The sequence below is a fragment of the Lissotriton vulgaris genome, chromosome 1_2, assembly GCF_964263255.1.
Source record: "Lissotriton vulgaris chromosome 1_2, aLisVul1.2, whole genome shotgun sequence".
In the NCBI taxonomy this organism is placed as follows: Eukaryota; Metazoa; Chordata; class Amphibia; order Caudata; family Salamandridae; genus Lissotriton; species Lissotriton vulgaris.
Window position 1 is genome coordinate 145,032,677 of NC_141686.1, and position 25,197 is coordinate 145,057,873.

Sequence of the window (25,197 nt, forward strand, 5' to 3'; positions counted from 1 at the left end):
GAGTGAACAATGGTGAACATCAGAATTCAAGTAGCTCTGCTAGAGTGAACTCCAGTGATCATCATCATCTGAGAAGTAGAATAGTGAATTTATATGCATGAATAATGACTTTAAGAGCCTATCCATGTTGTGATAGCAGTTTGTGATGCTGATTTACTGAGCTCCATTTCACCATGCATAGAAAAGCGGTGGGAGGTAGCCTATGAAAAGACCTGGTTCGAAATATCAATTCCAGTCAAACATCCAGATTATGAATACACTTACGCTACACATAAATGAGACCTGAGGCAACTGCCTTTATTTACACAAACGTCAAAAGAACAAAACAGCATAAAGATCAGAGGACAAAATGGCAGGTTTCAACTGTCTCACTTCAATTTCTTATATCGCACATTTCTGACACTGCTGATACGACACATACTGTATCCAAACAGACCAATCACTCGATACCCCTAAATGCTCAGACCTGGACGCCTCACTTATACACATGATGTTGAATAATAGCAGAATACAGGGGATAGTACCAACCATGCAATCCACAACTGGCCTAAAACTCAAGGAAAGCACTGTTTGCGGAGTCTTTTACCGAACCCCAATAATAGAAAAAAATTACTTAGATTTGCGGCACTAAGACTGTTATTAGCAAAGCATCATATAGCAGTATGCTGTCGATCAGGTAAAAGGCTCACTAGGAAGTACTAGGAGGCAGGTATGAAGGAATGGGCCCTAGCAACAGAGGAGAAGGCTGCTGAAGAGTTGTTGAATTGGGCGTAAAGGCTATCTAGGATGGTTGGTACACAGACAATATATAAGCAAGGCAGGGCAACGAACAATTAATTTTAGGGAGATCACAAATGCGATCGCACATCTCAGAATAGACATCCAGGTGATACTGAAGAATGGATCCAAATGGTCCAGAAAGCGTGCACAGGTGAGTGATGATAAATGAAGGGCATATTGAAGTGGCAGATAAAATACTGAATAGCTATGGAATCTCACGGAGGAATGCTTGAGTGTCCAAGGTCTCAAAAGGTTTTCTATTAATACATTGATTGTTAGTTTGAAAATCACAACAACAGAGATCAGAGTAAGAGACCCTTCAGCTCACGGACTCTCCTGGACATGGAAAGTCTCCCAAAGAGATTTTATGTCAAGACCGGAAGCTAATTTTATTGCAATCTTCTTTATTTAGCTAACCACAGCCACTTTAAAGAACTGAGAATGTTGCAAAACAAACAATTCCAACCCAATAAAAGGTCAGAACACACATAACTCTTCCTTCTTTTTTTGCCATTTTAGGACTTTGGGTTATTTTACATTGATTTTAGAGGCTTTCACACCCCCGCGACCCTTTTAAAAAGTGACAGTTTGTATCGGTTTTCTGTCAACTGCTCCTTCGAGACGCAGCAGTATCCATTCACTAGGTTTTACCCTGCATTTTACCCCTCTAAACTTCTTCCCTTTACTTCTCCCACCATGAACCCTCAAGAAGGAATTAGCCAATCACCCCCTAGTACCTCTGTTGAATCCCTTGAGGACAAATTAAGGGGAATATTAGAGAAATTCTCTCAAGATATGGAGAAAAAATTGGACAATAAACTAGAAAAAAATTCTTTGGACAATAATAGACTCTCAGATGAGGAGAGGTTTTGGTCAGCCAATGAGGACCCCCTTTCTGAAAAAGGAGGTAAGGATAGCAGAAAACACACAAATATTGAAGCAACTGGCCCAATTTATAAGAACGGTAAATTCTCTGATTCTAACAAAATCTCTGGCCGTATTAAAATTGGGTGTCGAGGACACAAGGGTACCATGGTAAGGGTCCATCTAATGAATCAAGAGATATAGTACCTAATGCTCGCAAACATAAGGTTGTGCTTTGTGACGACTCCTCAGGGAGCGCTGAAGTTGAACTGAGCTGTTCTTCTGATTTTGACTCTGAGGGTGTTGACATTTTTCCATCCAAACCAAACAAGGAATCGCTACTGGGCGAAGAGAATACTGGAAAGTTATTGGATCCTTTCGGGGGCCATATGTTCCTGAAACATCCCTTATCCCCTGAATGGTCCCCAGCTACCCATGTATCGGACTACTTACAGTTTTGGTTAAGAAAACAGATCCCCAAGGACGTGAGGCTATGTCTCAGATCAGAATGCCTTAGACCTATGCTACCCAACAAAGTCACCCAAACCCCCGATCTGGACCCAAAAATAATTGCCTTTATGTGAGAAGGCGGTTGAGACCCCAGAAAAGGGTTAGACAAGGGTTTACTCATGTGCCAAGACCGACTCTTAGACCTTTGGCAAGAGGAGGCCAAAGAATTCTCTTGGATGAGGGCCACTACTAGTGAGATCTATTACAACTGCTTGGCTGATGCTTAAACAATTCCAACCTATGCATGTGGAAATCAACCATGTCATACATTTCAAAAATAGGAGCATCACATTCAAAATCAATAGTGGGTTACGTCTGTTATACAATCCTACAAGTGTGGAATTTTCTCAGGGTTAGGGTATTTTTCATGAAACAGTATCCTGCAGGGAGCTATCTCTCCCTCTCACTAACTCTCATGCTTCGCAACCATCAGAGCACATCGTTTAATCTCCCCATGCTGTGCAGCTGTCAGTAAAAAAGTAATGCTCTACAGTCAGCCCAAACTCAGAGGGCACCTTCTTAAATGCCCATTACTAGCAGTGCATGATTGTCTCCACCCACACTTCACACCCTTCCAGTTATATTCAATGGACATTGAATTACTGATGCCCTCCTCCATTTGTGTACTTAGATGTCTTCTCTCTGCATACATTAGAGGCTTTCACAAGGCCAGCTGTGCGGCATTAACATGCACTTAGATGCTTTCCTGAATAAGACATTGCTTGCAATACAATAGAGACGTAATGACTCACATAATCAATGCACATCCTGTACTGTTTCTATTATACGTAGTAGACAATGAGCAATAGATGCATTCCACACTGATGTATGGCTATTACTGTGTTCATTTTACCTGCAATGCACAATGGATGAGTGATGCTCTCCGTACTCCTCCTGGCTCAGTACAATAAACGGCTGTTCTGGTTTTACCCCTCCACCATCAGAAGCGACACCAGGTGTTCTCGTCACTGGCTCCATTGGTTCGCTTTGAATCTCAGGTGTGTTGTCTGACTCTATTCCAGTTCCATTGGTCTTCTTCTCAATGCTCTGTCTCCAAGGGAGGCACAATCAGACTACAAAAATACAACTGTACTAAAAAGCTCAAAAGGCGAATTATACAACTTCCACTTCTAGACAAGCCCATCTTATAGTAGTGTGACTAAAGCACAGAAAATTGAATTTACTAGCTAATAGCCACATAACAATGAGCTAGAGGGGAAACAGAACTGAAAAACAAAAGTACATTCGAATCCTATGGTTTTAAAATGAGGCGTTACTATAAGGGGGCCTGATTGTGTGATGTAAAGATTAAACCATTTAAAGAATTATGGCCCTAAGGCATACATTTAAAAAGTATTATCTTCACAACCAAATAGAATTTCACTTAATAGCACACTACTTATATTATGTTTGTCTCATTTGACTTATTAAGCCATTTTATACTTCTGTTGTATTCACCAAAATTATGAGGTCAATAGTAGTAGTACTATTGAAGTTGGATTTGTACTATTTTGGAAAGGTGTGTTTGGTTTGAAAAGTCACCTTTGCCCTGCCTGAAGTCCCTAGAAGCTGGATCTGCATTTTGCTCTCTCCCAGGCAGTAATAAGCATTTCGATGGGAGTGAGTGAGGTGTGAACTTCCACCTAGGACAAAAGCAAAGGCCTTGGGTGTGGGGAGGTGGTGTTGTGCCCAACAGAATGGCCTGTGGGCTGCGGCCAAGGACAGAATCAACTTGAAAGAGGCATATGTTGTATCTTGTTTTAATTGTATCTCTTATTCTTCACTCTGTTCCTTTAACATCTGCATTCTTTTTAGATCCTTCATTGCTGATGTGTTCTTTCTCTGTATCTGGTCTGGCAGTTGCCTGCTAACCTGGAGAGGGACACCAGCTGATCTCTGTAGCTCTTAAATAAATATACTATATCCCTTTTGAAACTCCTTAGTCTACGTTGCATCTTTCCCCTACATCATTTGGCGACGAGGAAGGGATATAGTATATAGTATATATATCGGTCTGGTGTGGAGTCATCTTTGAGGGAAGGTTCAGTTGTGCCTGTTGGTGATATTGTGGAATTTTGTTCTGGTGCGGTTGGTAAGGAGAAATGTAATGACAGCATGGCAAGGGATGCTGTGTTGTGTAAAGTAAAGGAGTTGATTGTGAAGGGCATAAGACGTGAGAGTACTCTTGAGAGTGCTGTTAGACCATTTCTAAAAGTTTTAGATAAATTATCTATTTTGGATAAGGAAGAGAATATAATAATGAAGGGGGATAAGTTCATAACTCCGATCGATTTGAGATTCACACTATTCAAATTGGCGCATGAAGGCCATTTAGGTCAATCCCTTACTAAGAAAAGGTTAAGGGAGTATTTTTGGTGGCCAACCATGGATCAACAAGTTTCAGATTGGGTGGAGAGGTGTTCAGATTGTTTTGAGAGCGAGAAGAGATTGAAACTTGGCAGTCAGTCAACTCAAGGCACCATTGAGGACCCTCATGTCCCTTGGCACTCGGTGTGCATGGATTTTATTGGACCTTTCAATGGTTTGAGTATAGATTTGAAGTTTGCCCTGGTCTTGATTGATGTTTACTCTAGGTGACTGATTGTTAAGTTTTGCAAAGAGATAACCACTAAAGCAACTATCCACTTGTTGACGGGGAGATTTTTAGGGAGGAAGGGTTTCCAATGAAATTGATAACTGATAATGGCACTCAGTTGACTTCTGATGAAATGGCGAAATTTTTGTCTGCTTGTGGTGTTGTTCATAGAGGGAAATCCTTGTACAACCCACAGGGGAACGGAATGGTTGAGAGGGCGAACCGCATGGTGAAAGGTGCCATACAGATGGCTCTTACCACTGGTGGTGCTGTGAAGTGCATGTTGGATGAATTAGTCTGGGCGTATCACAGGATGGAGAATTATTCGTCGGGAATGATTCCGTTCACTGTTATGAGGGGACGCACTGCCGGTACGAAGTTAATTCCAGCCTGGATGAAGGAGTGCATTGGTTTGGGGAATCCTGGTGGTGAGAAACAGGCCGTCGAAGTGGTGCATCAGGACTCACGTAAAATAAGGGTGAATGATTGGGTCAAGGTGAAACCTGGACGGATTAGTGGTTGTTTGACAAAGTTCAGAGGGCCTTTCAAAGTTAAATCTGTACATGATAGTTATGTAACTTTGAGTAATGGAGAGAATTGGAATCTACGGAGGGTGGCCCTTTACAAAAAAAACCTTATTGAGAATGAGAACGAAGTGGTTGTAAGGGGAAAGGAAGTGGTTGATGTCAGTTCTGATGGAAGGAGGTCGGTAAGAAGGGTTAGGAAACCGCCCTCTTACTTACAAGATTATTATTGTGATGATCCTTAGCTGTGTTCTGTTTTTTTGTGTTTTTTTGTGTTATTTCTCTTTTTTGCAATAAGTGAAGGAAAGAGGATATGTTGTATCTTGTTTTAATTGTATCTCTTATTCTTCGCTCTGTTCCTTTAACATCTGCATTCTTTTTAGATCCTTCATTGCTGATGTGTTCTTTCTCTGTATCTGGTCTGGCAGTTGCCTGCTAACCTGGAGAGGGACACCAGCTGATCTCTGTAGCTCTTAAATAAATATACTATATCCCTTTTGTACTTCCTTAGTCTACGTTGCATCTTTCCCCTACATCAGCCTACCCTGTCACAAGCAGATGTAGCCAACACCCAGGCCAGCACCCTTTTGTTGTTGCTCCAGTCAGACCAGCCTCCATCACAGTGGGCCTATTGTGGACATCGCAGAGTCAGATCCAGCTGAAGACTCAAGACTTGCTTGACAGGTTTGCTATTATCTTTCATATAACATTGGGGGCACACTTCAAAGGAGGAAAACAGAATACCGAAACAATTTGTGTGTATCCACTGTCTGGTTGCTGAAGCCTTATCCTACCAGACGTCTGTCTCAGGGTTTGTTGGGTATACAGGGACTACCTAAGACTGGGTGAAAGAGTTAGATACAGATCAACTTTCCCCTCACACACACATCCAGCTCTCAGAGCCCAAGTCTAGTGTAGTTGAAGACTAATGCCATCTTGAAAATGCCCAAAGTGGGTAGGGTTAGCCATGGTTACCTTTACCCCATTGGTTAAGGTGTCCCCATAGGCCATTCCCACCCACTAACTTGCACCAGGCATAAATGTTGCATCTCCAGGTACTCAGTCCATGATCTGTTGATGATCATAAATGGACTGATCTTACTGTTTGTCTTCTAAAAAAGACTGGACCTGCTCTACCTCTGGTACCCATGACAAAGAGGTGGACACCAAGGGTCATAACACTTGTCTCCAGTTAAAGCTACAGAGACACAACAAGCTACAGGAGGCCTTTACCTGCAACTGACCAGAGGGACTAAGACTGGACCCTACTGTTGGCCTCTGCCCGCCACCCTGTGAGCCTCTAAGTGCCTCCCCTGAGGGGCTTCAAAAGTGTACTCCTATGGCGGATTTCTTTGACCAGGACATACCTGGTTAGTGCATCTGTTCCGCGGTCCAACGAGGTCAGCATCAAATCACAAATAGGCCCTGTCCTACTGTGACCACTGGCTATCTTTGGCACTTTGTGCTTCTTAGAGAGATTTCTACATAAAACCTTTAAAAATCAAATCTAAGGTTGTCCATATTGGACTTTTGTAATGTTGGTCTCATTTTGTTTATTACATTTTCTCTATTTTGCGAATTTGTTTAGGGTTTTTATTATTTATTATTTCAACTTTACTACTGTGTTAGCACTCTATACATAATATACACATTACCTCTAAGTTAAGCCTGTGTGCTCTGTGCCATGCCTACCAAGGGGAGAGGGTGGGGGTTTGAGCAGAGGTTAATGTAGTGACTAAAGGTTTCACCTGACATAGATTATAGCTATTACTTGAGGTGGGCACATACCCTTCTCAACTAATAACCTAATTGCTAACACAAACAAATCAGGTGATCTGAAAAATATGTTGAAAATACACACAACCTGTAAATAACCTCTTAATAAGTTTGAAGACATTTTACCCAGAGCATGGATGACTCTAAAAACATAGATATTTTAGCAGATTCTTTTTTCTGAGGTAAAGGGAAAAGGCGAGATTTATAAAAATATTGGTGGCATAAAATAAGTTACTTACCTGGAGCAAAACCTTCTGCATTCATTGTTCCACTGCCCTCTGTTGTCAATGTGATATTATTGCAAGTTTGGTAAAGTAAAAAAGTGCCATCCAAAGATAGTGAGGCCGGAGATTTATTTATTCATGTCCATGTACTCCTTTCATTCATCCACATCATGCCTCCAGTTGGGGATCCTAACAATTACTGCAGAATGATATCCTGACAGAGACACTGCTAATTGTGCAGTAGGAAATGAGGAGCTTTTGAATTAACAATAGAGATATTACTAAAACATGGCCTATTGTATGGTTCTCCCCACCCCCTTCTCAATAATTGTGAATATTACAAGGCAGAAAACAATTGGGTGAACAACAACAGAAAGTGCCATTGTAAGCGGTGTGAAAAGATTTAGGAAGACCACCAACTAAGCATCTTCCATGCCGTTAATATCAAAAAACAGTGTCTGAATGAAACACTCAACAGAAAGACACCTGGAGATTCTGGGGGGAAGTAGCTGATAAACTGATGCACTGAGCCCACAAGCTACAACTATTAAACTCTGCTATTGTTATTGGGGCGTGTGCAACATAAGAAGGAAGCAAAGGGCGTAACTCGGTTCTTAGACTTAACTGTTGCAGATCAACGACACAATGTAGATGTCCAACATTCATTGAGAGAGTGGTAAACATAAAAAGATGGGCCAAAGAGAGACACCTGCTTTATCCAAAGACAGACTACCACTGGCTTACGAAGGTTGTAGATAAATATGGAGATATTGGTGGAACTCCCAACACATTCTACTGATGAGAAGGCGATCCCACATTCCGAAATTAAGGACTTTGATATTAAGCTATTGATGCTGCTTCACGCAGTTGGCTGAGCGCCAAAGTGGAAGAACAGTGATGTTAACGAGGTACACCTGCATAACCACTGAACTGTGAATACTGAACAAAGTGGTTAATTGAGGGAGATTCTGCACTGTTTCATTATTTTAAAATAAACTACCTCCCATTTTTTTTTAACATTGCGTTATTATAAGTGATATGCCTTGACATTATATTAATAGCTACATTTCTTGGGAAAGAAACAAAATTACTTTAAGGGATGGCATAAACTTGGTAGATTTCAGAGACTATCCAATGGTCAATAGTTTGCTTGGAAGCACAACATCCTACGTAACATTTCTCCATTAAGTGATAAAAAATATATGCTGGGACTTAACTTATAAGTTAGGAAGAAAGCATTGTGCCCTTGAAGTGTAGTACACCAAGAAAGAAGAGCAACTGAATTTGAGCACAATAGTTCGTTGTGGATGAATGGAGGATTGGACCCCAAGTACTCACTAGCTTTGCTGTTTTTTTTTTCATGGCTTTAATACTAAAACATGATTTAATACTGGATGAAGTTCACAGGAACCTAAACAGGCTGCCTTCCATATATCAAATTGAATGACACTTGTTGTGAAAGGGTCAAATGCGGGGTCCCAATTTGTTGGTACCAAATTTCAGATGCACCGCAAGATACACAGAGCTCCATTGCCAAAGCCAATCACAGTTCTAGCTGTCTGCCTTATTTGACAGAACTAAATGAACAAGTTACTTACCTTTGGTAATGCTCTTTCTGGTAGAGACTATTTACCTGCAGATTCCTCACCTTTTGAATATACCCCAGGTGTCAGACTAGATCCAGAAACTTTTCAGCAGTACCTTTGCACACCTGAAAGTGGTGCCTTGCATCTCAGTACAGAAGCTGCTCTGCTCCGGAAATGGCACACGTGTCTATATAGGAGCCACTCTCAAGCAGCGACGTCAGTTGCATTCGAGACTGTCCGCGCCCCTAGACGCAGAGCCCCAAAAGCAAATTGGTAGACAGAGTTCAGATTCCTAGACTTGGGATCATATTAATCGAGAGAGTCGAATCACAGAATGTGGAGGATGGGAGGGTTGGTGAGGAATATGCCCTAGAGAGAGTCTCTACCTGAGAGTTACCAAAAGTTATCAGAAGTATATTGCTCATGTGATAGAGATTTCTAGGCACAGATTCATCACTTTTTGAATATATACCAAAGCAGTACCTATTTGTAGGTTGCTCTGTGGATGGGCTCAAACCAGAGAGTCCTTCAGGATCAAGCGGGCAAACTGCCTCTCTCTGCCAACCTGACTATCCAGACAATAGTGCTTTATGAACGTATGGAGGGACAGCATATAACAGTCTGATAAATGTCTACGATAGGGACTCTGGGTAGCAGCTTTGGTTCTGGTAGAATGAGCATGCGGACCTTCTGGAGGCTGCTTTTTGGCCAAAGCATGCAGATCTTTGGGCAGAGAAAATGAACCTTTTCTGCATTGCTTTGCCTTTATTCACTGCAGAGAACCCCACATAGAGCTCATAGTCCACCCTGTGGTCTTCGGTATGATCTATGTAGAAGCTCCATGCTCTCTTGGAGGGGTGAGGCGGAATACAGAAGGCTGGCAAGGTGATGGTTTGAGCGACTTGGAACAGCATCACAACTTCCAGCAGGAAGGTTGCCAAAGTCTGCAGAAGTAGTTTGTCTGGGTACAACAGAGTGTATGGGGTATAGGCATAAATAGCTTGAAGCTCATTCCCTCACTATGCCGAGGCAGTGAAGAAGAGGAATGCAGCCTTAATGGTAAGAAGCCGTAAGGGCGAACAGTGAAGCAGCTCAAACGTAGTGCATATCACATAAGTCAAGACCATATTAAGGTTCGAATGGGGCAAGACCAAGGGAGAAAAGGGAACAGGTGTTGTTGCCCCTTTAAACATCTTATCACAACTGGTGACTTAAGCAATGAGCACTGATCTGCAACCATAAGAAGACGAAAGGGCCAAAAGATAACCTTTAACTATGCCCAAAGCAAAGCCTTGCCAGGCAAGAAAAAGAACAAACAGAATGCGAGATAAATTAGCCTGGAGGAGGTCTATCTGGCGTGTGCTGCATTAAGTCACGAATGTGTCCCAATGACAAGCGTATACAGGTTTAGTCGAGGGATGCCTGGCTGCCAAGATGACATCAACCACCTCTCAAAGAAGGTTTTGTGTGTTCAGCTGGTGCCACCCAATCTTGAAGCATGAAGTGTGACAGTGCAAAAGCCTTGGTGCAGAACAATGCCCTGTTCAGCTACAGCAGGTCCTACCGGAAGAGCAGCCTAATTGGAGAACATATGCTCAAGCCCAGGAGTTCTGGATACCATTGTCTCCGTGCCCAATTTAGAGCCACTAAGAGGATTTGGCCTCGTCTCTCCTGATCTTCTTGAGAACTTGGGCAGGAGTGATATTGGTGGAAAGGCATACAGAAGTCCAGAGTTCCACTCTTTTGCGATTCAGTTGTTTACTGTGACTTGTGGGAAATACTGGGGGATTGGTGCCAACGCTGCAACTCGGTGGGAAATATTAGGGGAACTGTTTTTTACACTTTTAAACTCGACTGTTGCTAATTTTAATCATTGTTGTGTCATAGTATGTTATACTCCATCTCTCCCCTCTTTTTTATGATTGCTTGCTCGGCACCAGGCGGCCATTTTACCCGGGCCACACGCAGGTTGCAGTCAGCACTCTAGTCATCGCACGCTGTCCGCCCATTACACTACTTAATGGGCTGAGATCGGACGTGCTGCGCTTTGACAGGTCTTTTGCGATTCAGTTGTTTACTGTGACTTGTGGGAAATACTGGGGCATTGATACTAACGCTGCAACTCGGTGGGAAATGTTGGGGGAAACGGTCTGTTTTTTACACTTTTAAACTAGACTATTGCTAATTTTAATCATTGTTGTGTCGGAGTGTGTTATACTCCATCTCTCCCCTCTGTTATACGATTGCTGCTCGGCACCAGGCGGCCATTTTACCCGGGCCACTCGCTGGTTGCAGTCAGCGCTCTAGTCATAGCACGCCGTCCGCCCGTTACACTATGTAATAGCCACAGATCGGACATGCAGCGGACGCGCGCAAATGGCAAGCCAAAGGCAAGCCCGCCTGCGCCGGTCCGCGCCTGGCCTGATCTAGGGGCCAGAAGTTCTGCTCAAATTAGCAAAGCCCTCATTAAATACTCAGGTGATCAATTATTGGCTTTGCGTCCCCCTCAACTACCTGAATGTTTGATCTCTATCCAGAATCCGTCGCTTCTTGCTGCATTAGCTGTCAGTATGCCCTAAATTTGGATAATGAAAATACTATGGTTGTTTCCCCTTTTTTATCCATACCTAAGAAACTAACTAATCCTTCTAGTATGGCCAATAATGTAGGTACTTGGATGTTTAACTTTTTAAATATGGACTGTCGCTTGCTTGCTAAGCACAAAGTGGATATTTTTTATCTACTGTTGCATGAGCAACCGGATGCCATGTTCCTTACGGAAACCTGGCTACATGATAGCTCTGGCCCTGATATAGCCACCGCTTTGCCTGCTAACTACATATTAATGAGGAAGGATATGAAAGAGAAATTAGGTGGTGGCATTGTGATTATTTACAAGAATCTTTTTTACTTGCAAATTTGAAGATTTAATCTGTACTGGTTGCGGAGCTGCCTTATTTAGATTGACCCTAAATCCCCAGTTTACCTTTTCAGGGGCCTTGATTTATCGTCCCCCTGGGCCGGCTGGTCCGTGGGCTGCTGCCCTTCCAGATTTGATTGCCCCCTACCTTTTGCATACTGCCACCTTTACTATTTTGGGCGATTTGAATCTGCATCTTGATGACCCTACTTGTAGGATTAGTTCTACTTTGATTTTAGACTGATCAGCTATGAATATTCAACTCCATAGTTTTCTCGTCTAACTTTCCCATGCCTGCCATAAGTGGCAAAATTAAAGGCAGAAACTGGGGGAAGATGAATTTTGAAGTTTTCAATAAGTTCTTAGCTAAAAATGCTCCTGACGCTAACCAGGTCTCCTTGGCTGACCTAAAAGACGTTATTGTTGGCTTAAGGAATCTATTGATATTTGCCTACCTCTTTCAACGAAAAAATGTAATAATCATCGCCCCCTTGCCCCTTGGTTTTAGGAGCAACTAAAGCAGGAAAAAAGTAAATGTAAAGTGCTCGAAAGATTTGGAGGAAGGATTATTCAAGCAAATCTAAATTTGCTTATAAAATGGCAATGAGAAGAGCCTATCACTCTTCCTGTAACATTGCAAAAGCGGAATATGTGAACACTACCATATACAATACATAGAATAGTCCTAAGACCTTGTTTAAGGTTGTAAAAAATCTATCTGGTGCCGACAACCTACCCAGACCCTCCAATACTTACTGAAATACAATATGAGGATTTGGCAGAATTTTTCCTTGTAAAAGTGGAAAAAATCTACATGGCTCTGAATGTTAAACAGACCAATATTCCACAGTCAGCTATCCAAATTCTCACTACCATCTAACACAGCTGAAGGATAGGTCTGTGGAATCTGGTTCCTCACTTGAAAATTGGGCACCTCTAGATGCTATATCTTTTAAGCAAATGTTAGGTAGCCTCAAATCGGGTTCGCCAGGAGGCCAACTTCTTGTTAAGGTAATGCAGAAGCTGGATTCATCTGTCTTGAAGGTCATTATGGAGCTACTTAATGCTTCCATTCGTGAATCCATGATTCCAGCGTAGTGGAATCATGCTATGGTTCTCCCGCTTTTAAAAAAGCAAATGCTGATCCGGCGCAATTGGCCAACTTTCGTCCAATTTCCCTCCTTTCAGAATATTAAATATTTTTGGAAAAACATTATTTACACTCAGTTAACCAAATGTGTTGCCGCTCAAAAGTTCCTGCATTCATCCTAATTAGGCTTTCGGGAAGGTTTTTCGAGGGAAACTACGCTCCAAGGGGTCACTGAGAAGCTACGTAGCCTTTTGGATGCTGGGTATACTGCGGCGCTTATATTACTGGACTTAGGCGCTGCCTTTGACACAGTGTCTCATTTGGTGTTACTGAAAGCCCTGCGTTCAATGGGTGCTGTTGGTCCAGCCCTTAATTGGCTCACCAACATCTTGACTAACCGCACATTCCAGGTTTTCTCTTCTAAAGCAGTTTCTAAAACTCATTTGTCACCGTATGGAGTTCCTCAGTGTTCTATTTTGAGTCCTTTATTGTTTAATATTTATGTTAAACCTCTGGCAACTATAGCTGAAGAAGCAGGGTTGTCGATTTTTTCCTATGCCGACGACACTCAAATAATGTTTTCATTGTCGGTGGATAGGACCTCCAAGACATCTGATCTTCAGACAGGTCTAAGGAAAATTGCTGGATGGAAGGAAGCCAATACACTAAAACTTAACTGTGACAAAACCGAGGTATTGATCTTGGGAAAGAAGAAGGACCTCTGGGGCCCCCAGCACCGGCCCCCTGAAATGGGAATCTGCCCCCAACTCACTGCTCAAGTTCACAATTTGGGGATCATCATTGATAACCAACTATCATTGAAGCAGCAAGCAGTAAAGGTGGTATCTACTTGCTTCACTGTCCTGAAATGGCTTAGAAAGATTCTCTGGATGTTGCCTAGCTCTACTCAAAGAACTGTAGTCCAAGCTCTCATTACATCTAGGCTGGACTATGGCAACATCCTGTACCTAGGAGCCAATAAGGACGTGATACGCAGACTGCAAGTGGTGCAGAATGCGGCGGCCAGGATGCTTTGTAAGATCCCAAGAATGACGTGTCTCAAGCTCTCTTCGCCAGCTTCATTGGCTCAGGGTTGAGAATCGGGTAAAGTTCAAAACCCTGAGCTATATGTTTAAAGTGAAGTCTGGCAATGCCCCTCAATATCTAAGGGCCATCATCCATCCCTATAACCCTGCACGTATCTCCGTTCCTCTACCCAGGCCAAGTTTTTAGTTCCTAAGGTTAGACTGTCTCGTATGGGAGGTCGGTCTTTTGCTTACCTGGGTCCTCATCTGTGGTACTCGCTCCCCCAATTTCTTAGGAATTAAACAATGTTCAGCAGAGTCCGTGAACATTTAAAAACCTGGCTGTTCAACCAACAATCTTCAGCTAAATCTGGGTCGTTTTCCTTTTCTTTTTTCTGTCTAGCGGCGCCGGGAAACCTTTCTGGTAGCTGTGCGCCTTATAAAATTAAAAATAATAATAATAATAACTCGAGGCAGAAAGCGTCTTCGAGAGAGAGACGCCTTGAAAACTAACTGCCGAAGTACTGGCATTGTGCATTCCCAGTGGTGGCAAACAGATCAAGCTACAATTCTGCCTATTTACAAAGGATACCTTGCACCACATGAGGGTGTAACAGCCATTCGTAATCCACTAGGTGATGATGGCTGAGCTCGTCCGCCCCGGCATTCAATGATCCTGCCAGGCGGTTCACCACCATAAAAATTCCTTGGTGGTCCAGCCAGTTCCAGAGGCGCAAGGCCTCCTGGCACAGGGTGTCTGATCCCACCCCACCCGGTTTCTTGCAGTACCTCATGGCAGTGGTATTGTCCAGGAGCACCTATACCAGCTTCCCTTGGATGGAGGGTAGGAAGGCTTTTAACGTCAAGCGGATGACCCGGCAGGACAGAAATGGACCGGCAGAATGGGAATAGGAAAATAGGCGTCCTGTAGGTCCAACACCACCATCCAGTTTCCAGGGCTGACAGGAGCATCATTAATTCCTCCTTCTGGAGGAAGGCATTGAGAGGGCGCGGATCTAGAATAGATTAAAGGCCTCCATCCTTCTGGGGCACTAGAAAGAAGCGGGAATAATAACCAAGCACTACGTCTGGTGCCAGCACTCTCTCGACAGCTCCTTTGGCCAAAAGGGTTTGCACTTCCTGACACAAAAAGGAGAGATGGTCCTCAGTCAGTAGCTAGGGAGATGGTGGAAGGTACAAAGGGGAAGAAAGGAATGGTATGGCATAATCCTTACAAACTATCTGTACGGCCCACATGTTTGACTGCTGGGACCCATGGGGTGGCTGGATAGGCCTTGGCCAAAACCACAAAAGGAGCATTGCAACTGCTGCAATCAGCGAGGAGGGGCATAAAGGCCCAGAGAGCAAGCGATAGCCCTGCTCTCCCTAAAACACTAGAGAGCAGAATCAGTATTGTCCTCAAAGATGGGTGTCCCATCAAAGGGCATGTCCATGAAGGAGTACTCGACTTTCCCGGAGAACCTAGTTGATTGCAGTCACACATGGTGGCAAATGACAACACTGGTGCCAATGGCCAGGCCAAAGGAATCAGTGGTTTCCAAGTCACAATCATTTGTGTACTTGGCCGCATCATGACCATCTTGGATTACTTGTGCTAGGAAGGGTGCTATAAGAGGAAAGTAGGATCGCCTGGAGCAGGGCGATGGTGCCTGGCAATGTGTTGAATGACTGGGGGGCCAGAACAAGGTTTAGCCTTGGCTCCAAGTAAGGTGTCTGTTAGTGCCTCACTGAATGGAAGCAGGAGTTCAAAAGATGTCTGTCCTGGTTGCAGGATTTAGGTAAGGAAATTTGTCTTGACCTGCAAGGTGGGGAGATGGTAGTCGAGAACTTCGGCCAGGCCTACGCATTACCATAGGATAGAAGGCAGATACCACTGTGGCTGGTCCAGGGGAGTAAAAAGAGCAGACTGGCCACTAGCCGCCTGTAAGCCCTAGTACCAATTGCCATCAAGTTATGGTTAATTAAACGCATTGATTGAGGCATATTCGTTGTCATAATTTGTGTCAAAGAGTGAATGCAGAGTGGATTGCCTCACTTGCACCACAAATCTCGACAGAATCAAGTGCAACTTCAGTTGTGGTTGGATCTTCACCAACTCGATATATGAGAGAACTATCGGCTCCTCCTCCTCTGGCATCGAAGGGGTTGGCATTGGTGTTGAAGGACCCAGGGCCAGCACAGTTTACTGGGTGCAAAGTGGATTTGGAGGCATGATAGGCTCGGGGCAAACTGGTCATCGGTACTCCAGATGGAGGGCATCTTGGTCTCTTGGGGCCTGAAGTCACATAAGAGATGAGTCGGTAGGAATCCGAAAAGCCAGAGCATGGCTGCACGGAACACTTCTTACTGAAGCAGAGTGCAATTTTGAACCCAGAAACTCTGGTTGTTTCAGCACGAGTTGCAGGATTGACTCTCAGCTGACTTCAGGAATGAGATTGAGAAGGAAGGCACCACCCCAGCGCCAGCTCAGGCAAACACGAGTGGCGCGAGTGAGCAGAACCTTGCTTTGATTTCTTGTGTTTCTATTTTGATTTACCTAAAGACTTGGAGTGTGATGCAGACTGGCCGCTAGAACCTTGGACGTGGATTGTGAATTTGAGCATCCACAATGAGTCATTTTATCCTTGGGATGTAAAGCTATGCCTCGCGTGTCCCGATTACTTTCTGGTACATTGGCGTGCAGACGCCGCAGACCCTGGGACTGTGACTCAACCCCAGACACCACAGGCATACCTGGTGGGGATCTGTCACACATATTTGTTTGCGACAGCCCCTACAGGGTTTAAAACCAGATGTTTTTGGGCTGAAATTCCTTGCACAGAATTTTAGAGGTAAATGTCTCAGAGAAACACTAAGGCAGCTACAGATCCAAGGCTGGTGGCATTTAAAGAATGGAAATGCGCGAGGTAGTGGTACCTATATAGACCATGCATATCCTTTTTGGAGTGGAATGGCGTTCGTGCAGAGAAGCCTGGCGGCACCTTAGGGCGCGCAGGGGAAACATTTACGGATCCAGTCTTATACCTGGGGAATATTCAAAATGTGAGGAATCTGTGGCCTGAATTATCAATCAGAACTCATGTGCAGGGGATCATTAGGTGTTAAGTGATGAAAGTACATTAAGCAAGAATCTTGTAGACTGCCTGCAGTTTGGCAGGTGTAGTAAGGAATTTCAAGAATGGTGCCAGAGGATAATTGTACTAGCCGCTTATGAGTCTAAAAAGTAAGTGTGGTTTATCCTGCACACAAATGTAAGTTATTTAACAGAATTGTTGCCATCTGTTAGTTTCCTTTAACTCTAAATTACAGTGACATGAGGGAAGGGATGGAAGACGAAATTCCACTCCTGAAAGAAGTATCGAATCTTGCCCTTGACAAAAAACAAAATACCCTGAAACCAAATGTGCCTCATTCAATGGTGGATGTGTTGATTTGAGAGCCCCCCAAAGCTGTCAATACAAACTACAGGGAGAGTTTGGAAAATATACTATTAAGGGTGCAGGCACAGGCATGGGTTGAGACCATTACTAATCAATGAGCAAATCTAAAGAAGTGAACAAAAAAAATACCAAAATGAATGACTCAACGCAAACTAAAACAAAGTAGATTGATAGTGAGAGGACACATCTAGGAAAACATTTAATTCACCCCTAAATTATGTAGCAGTACAGAAAAGACATCACTTTGCTAGCCAATCTGTCACCAACAAAATAAATACAGAAAGCCCTGGGGAATGAAAAGAAAATCTTCATTGTCCCAAACACCTTAACAAATCAGATCAAGTGGAATGTTTTTGGGATAAATTTACTCTGATCGCCAAGATAAGTTCTAACTACACATGGAGAACCTCCAGACAGGACACGACGTAGAGGTAAATTCCAGATAATGGGAAAGGAAAATGCATGATAAGAAGAAAAAGAAAATCCAGAGGCAAAAGTAGAGACAATACCCATAATCAAGAATGAGGAACTGGTTATTTCAATTAAGGAATCTAAGGCTGAGAGATTCCTGGAGCCATGACCTGAGCCCAAAAGGGATAATCCAGACACAGGAATAGGCAGTAGCAGAGGAAGAATAAACTGTCTCAGAAACAATTTCCACAGTAACAGTAGAAAAGTTTCCATCCAAGAAAACACAGACTTCAGGTAGCATAATCTAATGGAAACTGAGGTAGAAATCCTATTGCAACTCCATAAAAGATATATCAGCAAATCTGAATGCAGATTTAGGAAGAGCGCACCCATATATATGCAAGTAGTTCTAAAACGACAGCATGAGAAAACAGAGATAGAATTCTTTTAGCACTTTGTAGAAGCCTGGGATAAACAAATTACAATAAACCTCAGCCAACTGTGATTGAGACAGTAACTAAAGTAACTGAAAGACCATCCTGCGTCCTATCCTGTTATTTTGATTCCAGAATCTATGTGCAAAATCTGGCAACCCTGCCTTGTTGGCTGCACCTTATAATGGATAGGGGCATGGTCTCACCTGTCACAGAATCATTATCAAAGATTGGATGAGCATCCGTCCCTCATAAGTAAATCCTGAAAGACATCAATGATCTTCCTAGCATTCTTAGTTCCTACTAGGCTAACTTCTTCACCAGAAACACTGGAATCCCAATGGTCGCCAGCATGAGGTCACCACACCTATCACCAAAGTGAGGGTACAACAGGTGAAAGCTGAAATATGTGACTACACCTTCTCTTCCACGCTGCCAAATTCTGATCAATACCTTGGTCAATCTCACCTGGAATACCGCCTACTTGTACCACCACCATGTTGGCTGACTTTTGACCAAATGCAGGGCATTTTTTAAGCTCATCTTGTCTTTAAAGCAATGCATGGGATGTGACCTCCCAACAAATCATATCACCCACCATGTCTCCCAGAGACACTGTTGCTACATCTTTTAATGAACATGGCAATCTACAAGGCTCAATTACCTTAACATCTTCATACCAATCTGTTCTCGATCTATGTTCTCAGAATTAATTGTACCCCATAACTGGATAGACAAAGCTAATTACTTCTCTGAAAGGGTGGATCTAATTATTAACATACTCAAGCAGTCTACATACAACTGATGACTATCTGAGACAGTAGGCCTCTGAAATAGGCCCTTAATTTTCACTATATGATCACTGATGTTCCTCACAGGTTACCAGCTTCCTAGCATCTTGTAATAGTAGAGAATGTCCCCCTTACTCTAAACCAGTGGGAGGAGAGCAAGGACGCATCTCCACATTTGAAGAAAAGGCTACAATTATTTGAAACTATGAAAACTGTGGTATAAGGACAGAGTTTGGGGTGCCCATTTGATCTTTCATTAAATGAGAAAATACAGTACAAATCCCACAAGTGTGTAATGCGGAGTAAAGGACACAGACGAGGTTTACGATTGAGAGAATTTTGAGGAGGATACATACAGCATTGAGTGTTAGGTAAAATACTTAATGTGCAGCTAGGGTTTTGCTAGAGACTGAGATCAATGAGGCTTTGATTTGAGTGGAACCCAGGGCATCGACCATGACTTTACAAAAGAAAACCATACCCCATTTGTTTGCCGAATATCTATATTCTTGATAGCCTCATGAATTTCACTATCCACATCCATTGAGGGCCTCTAGCAATGTACCATAAATGGAAGATATATAATTATTTGCTACCTTAAGTAATAAGAGAATTATGGGTAAGTAATTTCATCAATCTAGAGACCACTCTATTTTTTAAATTCCTCTAAGAAAAGTCTGTCAGTAAAACTAAATACAATGAGCTCCCACAAAAGTTGTGGCAAATATTTTATTTATTTATAAAGTTTTATATAGCGGAAACTTAATCCAGGAGGATATCAGAGCGCTTTACAAATTAAGGGAATGAGGTAACATCAGTACGAGAGTGAAATACGGAATATACATAGGCAATGCAAAAATCGTACACAAGAAAAGACCCGACATAGGCCTTGGCTAGGCGTATGATGTGTTAGGCATTGAAAACATAACGGCAAAAGAGAAAAAACAATAGAAAAATACCAGAATGACATCCATTCTTGAAGTGTGTCCGATGAGCTAAGAGCTGACAATTGCTCTTCGCACTTTATCTTTTACAGTGCCCCAAAATGTTGGAGCATTTGATGCTCTTAATGTGAACATACTGGTGGTGCATTTCGTCCCAATCTTCTATCTGCACTCTTTGTCCAGAGCAATACTGGAATTTAAAAACATGGCCTCTGCTGCTTAATAAGAACAAAATACTCTAGGAATGGATGAACACAGATAGAAGGGAGAACAGATTCTAGACACAGAACCAAAATCAGCAGTGGTAACATTGTTAAACCAGCGCCACACAGCATAGCAGGAGGCGGTTACCAGAGTTTGGGGCTTTAAAGATTTGATCATGGCAGGCCATTCAACCCTGAAAGCTGCCTGCAGCCTAATGGGAAATGCCAGAATGGAGATTGTCCTGTCCAGTCTTGATTCCGTAGCTTAGCATTTCATGCCTGGTCTAATGAGAGGTTCACCGAGGCTGGAGATTGACATTGTCATGGTCCGAATAAAGGTTTGTCTAACAGATACCACTAACTTTCCTCCTGTTAGTTCCAATTTCAGTATGATTCACCCATGCCCATTTCCTCTATCTGCTTTATTATGCATGAAGTAAAGTTGACTATTACATTCACCCAAAACATTCAAGCAAATGAAAGCACTAAAAGACAGACAACTCTCTACTAACCTGAATCCAGCTGGCTCCAGCAAGATGGCGCTCTGCCACAGTAGGCGCTGAAATTTCGCGGCCAGCTTGGCAGTCACTTGAGGTCTGAGAAAAATTATCAAGAAATCATTTGACTATCCAGCCACAGAGTGGGTAGCGAAATGTTAATATTAAGATAACAAACAAAGTCAGGATCAAACTCTTGGTGAATCTGTCCTGACTCTTCACTGGCTACCACGACACTACGTCACTTACGCGGCTGTATGACTTAACCACTACTGCCTGAACCACGACTGCCTGAAACACGACCTCCTTAACCACGAAAGTTTAAACAACGATCTTTTAATTACAACTACTTTTTTTATAACGACTTTCTGTACAACGAAAATCCTTTATTTATACATTATTTGTAGGGGGGAAACCCCCCACACACCCCAAAACTCCCTTAATAACGTTTTGCTTGAAGTGAAAGTGTTTATATGTTAATTTAAATACAAATGTTAAACAACTCATTTTTTAAAGAATACTCCAAAATATAATTATATGTTTTTAAAATAACATTCATTTAAAGATATGACCAACCTTTGAATTTCATGTTTGCTTTTCCAAGGTCGTACAACCGATTACGCCAACCAGGGTGCATTCTAAACAATGCCAATGTTAACTTTTTTTTCTAAACCTATTGCGTTAGACAATTGATTGTGATTGGACAGAGATGAGTGACGTATCACTCTAACAAAGCCCAATCGTAGTGAGCGTAAGGGGATGGTAGGCGGAAGACATCGTTGACAAGTGATGGGGGCGTCAAGTCGTGGTTCCGGCCGTCGTGGTTCCTTCCTACGATGTGGAGCAGTCTTCGTTGTTCTTTCCACGGTGTTCAGGTGAGTCGTTGCTCAAACATCGTGGTTTAGGATGTTTCCCCACTTACGCACTCAGACACTAGCAAACAGAAACAGAAGATAGCAGGTAGAGAGGTTTGGCTTGCAGTTCTTCCTGCAGGCTGAAGCCTCCCATGAATTTTCTTCAAATACCTCTGGGTAGGATTTCTACACTGTGTGCCTGGAGGCTGTTGAGCCTCTGTTTATGCCTCCCCATGTTGGAGGTCCGTGTGGGCATGGCACGTTCTCTTTTTCACTATCTGGCATGAGATGCTTAAAAGTTGCAGAAGTTGACTATGTTGTTAATAAAGATAGAGGAGAGAAGAATCTCAGGTACTCACTCACCGGCTAGTGATGTGAGGGAAAGATTGAAACTTAACATGGGGATAGAGGAGGCAGAAGTGGAAACTGAGTTAAGGTGACTGCGAACCTAAAGACCCCAAATGAGGTGAGGTAGACAAACAGCATTTTCCTATACCCTTAATACTCTAGCCCACTACAAAGCTGGCCCTTCTGGAGATATTCAATCACCGTTAGAATATGTCAAGGGAGCCACAGATTTCTATGTAGATGATAGAATGAAGCAGATTTTGTTAGTTCCAAAGCAGTTTACGGGATGCGGAAAGAGGAACTGGGCCTAGAAATGATACTGAAACCTGTCCTACAGGATGATGTCTGGGTTGATTTAAATAAATAGTATTAGTATTAAAAATATAGAAACCTCCATGCACAAGAAATGGGATGCACACAAAGCAGCCCCCAGAATAAAGTGTATTAGTCTTGGTTCAAAGAAAGTTACACCATAAAGAAGCGAGAACCACACAGGCAAGAAAACCTATAATTTAGCAGATGACCAACTAACAAAGCCACATTTAGAATTAAGCACAATGTTTTTGATGAGGGCTGATCAAATACATATAAAGAAAGATATACGACAGAAAATAACCTAGATTAAGTATAAAACTTTCAAAATACAGAACACTCAAGAAAAGGAGGAGGACATTCTTTCAGAAAGTAAAGAAGGAAAAATTACAAATCCCGCAGGCAGTGGTATCTGGGTCTGTATCATGACCCACATATTCATGAGGTACACCGTTACGAGTGATGGTAACCTATATGTAGGTACTTTGGACTGTGTTGCAGCATTTAGCCAAATCCATAAAAAATGTATGTGGTAAAAATTAACGTGAATGCCCATCTGTTAGCTTTAAGTACAGAGTTCTACAAAAAAGAACAGTGACTTCAACATGGATGTATTGTGGTCAGAAAGGAAAGCTCAAACCAAAGTATGAAGAAATGCTATTTGAAGTCCTTTATACACACCACAGATGGAAAGGTGAAAGAGTTTTACATCTGCTATACGCAGGCATCACTGTCCTGGTAGCAGAGACAATAAATACTTTAAATACATTGTCCATTACAATAGATAATTATTGCAGAACACTTCAAGTAATTCAAAACAAATCAAAACCATAATTCAGAAACAGAAAAAACAGCATCAAAAATATTTAAGGGAAAATACTGGAGAAGGTCTGGAAATGTACCTATTAAGAAAGAGTACACAGTTCACTGAGTATTGGATTTAAAAGGTAGTACAGGTGATAGAAAAGGACAAAGTGGGAGCAGGAGGATTGCACCACTTTGCAAAAAGGCAAGTCTCAAAGTGACAAGCAACAACATCAAAACCTTCCAGCAAAAACTTTAGTAATCTTAGCGAAGCTTAAACCTTAGACATGTCAAAGCAGGCACAAAATATAAGCTGGCGACAGCGCACATTCGGAAAGAAACTTTCCGAGATATCCATGCCTATGCATTAATAGCTCTGGACCCAAACAATGGCTATGCATCCATGAAAATACTAGTAAAACTTAGTTAAGTGTAGATGAACAACCAAGCAAAAAAAACACACACAAAGAAAAAAAACTTAAGTGAGAGGAGCAAGAAATTAACAAAGTTAGGAGTAAACTGAGCATCCAAAGCCAGTCATTGTTGCAGGACACAAGAAAGTCACTTCATAGAAGCACTTTTAACGCAGGATGACACCCAACGAGAGACTAATTCCAATAAAGTAAAATTACTTCTTGTGCAGGTTTTGTCTTAATCTAGACAACGACGGAGACTTCTACATTATTCACAGCCCTTCGCTAACCGAGTGAGGAAGTGAGCCCCAGCCTACATGAAAACCTGACATGGGCATTCCGTTTTTCCTTCTTAATAAACCCCATTGCGTGCGTTCATTCATTCATTATAAATGCATTATTTCATTTTTTGTATTTATTATATGAACTGATGCTTTTGACATAGGTTGATTGTGCATCTATTGCTCATAAGCTATGTATTTAATAGCTTGATTTATAAAAGCACAAAATATTTAGGTAAACATGTAAGAGAAATTATGCATCTGTGTTTAACACCATACATCACAGACGACAAGGCCGGTTGATCTTATAATAATTTTGAGAGATTGTATACAAGTTGGATGCTTGGGTATTATAGTGGCGGGAGAATATTCAGACTCGTGACTGAGAACTGAAGGTGTAGGCAACTGCTTGAAAACCAAGCGCTGCCACAGGCTGGTGCAAGCTGTTAATCTGAGTTAAAGCGCAACAAAACATGCAACCATGCTGCCGGAAGCAAGCTGCAAACTGAAAAACATTGTTTATGCCATTAGGATATTCATTTACTGCCGCGTCTAATTCTAATTTACTCATTAGCTAGGGGATAGCAGAGGCAGATCCTGATGCAGATTTATTCGATCAATGATTTAACCGTCATCATCTGATATGCTGCCATTTTTCTTGTATTTCTTGCATTTTTGCTTTTTACCATTATTTTATTTCTGTAATAACGCTTGTTCATTTAACCTGCAGTACAACCGGGCTTCAATATTTAATAAAGCCTTTTAAAATATATAGTGTGGATTTCTTGTGTACTCTAGTTTTTGGTGGAAAAGAGTTCCAGAGCTCATCAACTAATAAATATAATCCTGGCATCTATAACAGGAATGATCATTATCCAATAAGCATTATCTCCAGATGGGGGGAGGTGCTTGGGTCACATCCTTTCTTTCCTGCTTGAGTTGGCAAGTTGATTGAGCCATATCTGTGCCAGAGGACTCTAAAGAAGTATTTGGGACATATTTACAATACAACTTTTAAAAACAAACCAAGGCAAGGCCTATACTGATATAGAATCAACTCCTAAAGTTCTAACCCGCCAAATGGACTGTTAGATGAAAAACAAGAGAAGAACGGTTGACTCCAACTCTTGAAAAGGGTACTCTTGATACACACATAGGTCCTCTTCAGACTTCTAAAAACTATACACTCTAATCCCAAAAACAGAGTTTAAGACGAGCAAAAACTCATTGGCCTCAACTCCAAGGAGAAACAGTCTATGTATTCTGGGGAAGGCAAAGAAGAGAGGTATATATCCATCATCCCTCCTCCACCATTTTCCACTTAATAGTTTCCACCAGGGTAAGCTGCTAATTTTCAAGAAAAAGCACCACATAAACCTCTTTCTTTCTTGAACAACCCGCTAGCTTTTCATCTACATTTCAGATCTTACACAAGTATCAGCCATTGCACTATCTGAAGGCAAGCCACAAAGAGTCACACGTATCGATAAAGAGTATCACCTTTTATCAGAAGAGAAGATCAATAGGACACAAACCGCTACAGCCAGGG

General features: G+C 42.2%; 1 protein-coding gene across 2 annotated transcripts in view; it reads right to left on the reverse strand.

Moving 5' to 3' along the window:
- The window catches only part of WDR91 (WD repeat domain 91), a 187,786-nt gene that overhangs the window by 46,329 nt on the left and 116,260 nt on the right, over window positions 1-25,197 (reverse strand). The window contains exons 9-10 of one of the 2 annotated variants that reach the window (XM_086952994.1): window positions 20,652-20,735; window positions 3,008-3,201 (exon numbers count right to left, since the gene is read on the reverse strand). In XM_086952994.1, coding sequence (XP_086809120.1) covers window positions 3,008-3,201; window positions 20,652-20,735 — 278 coding nt within the window. The remainder of the gene's footprint in view (window positions 1-3,007; window positions 3,202-20,651; window positions 20,736-25,197) is intronic. The other variant, XM_086952995.1, reaches the window with a different exon arrangement.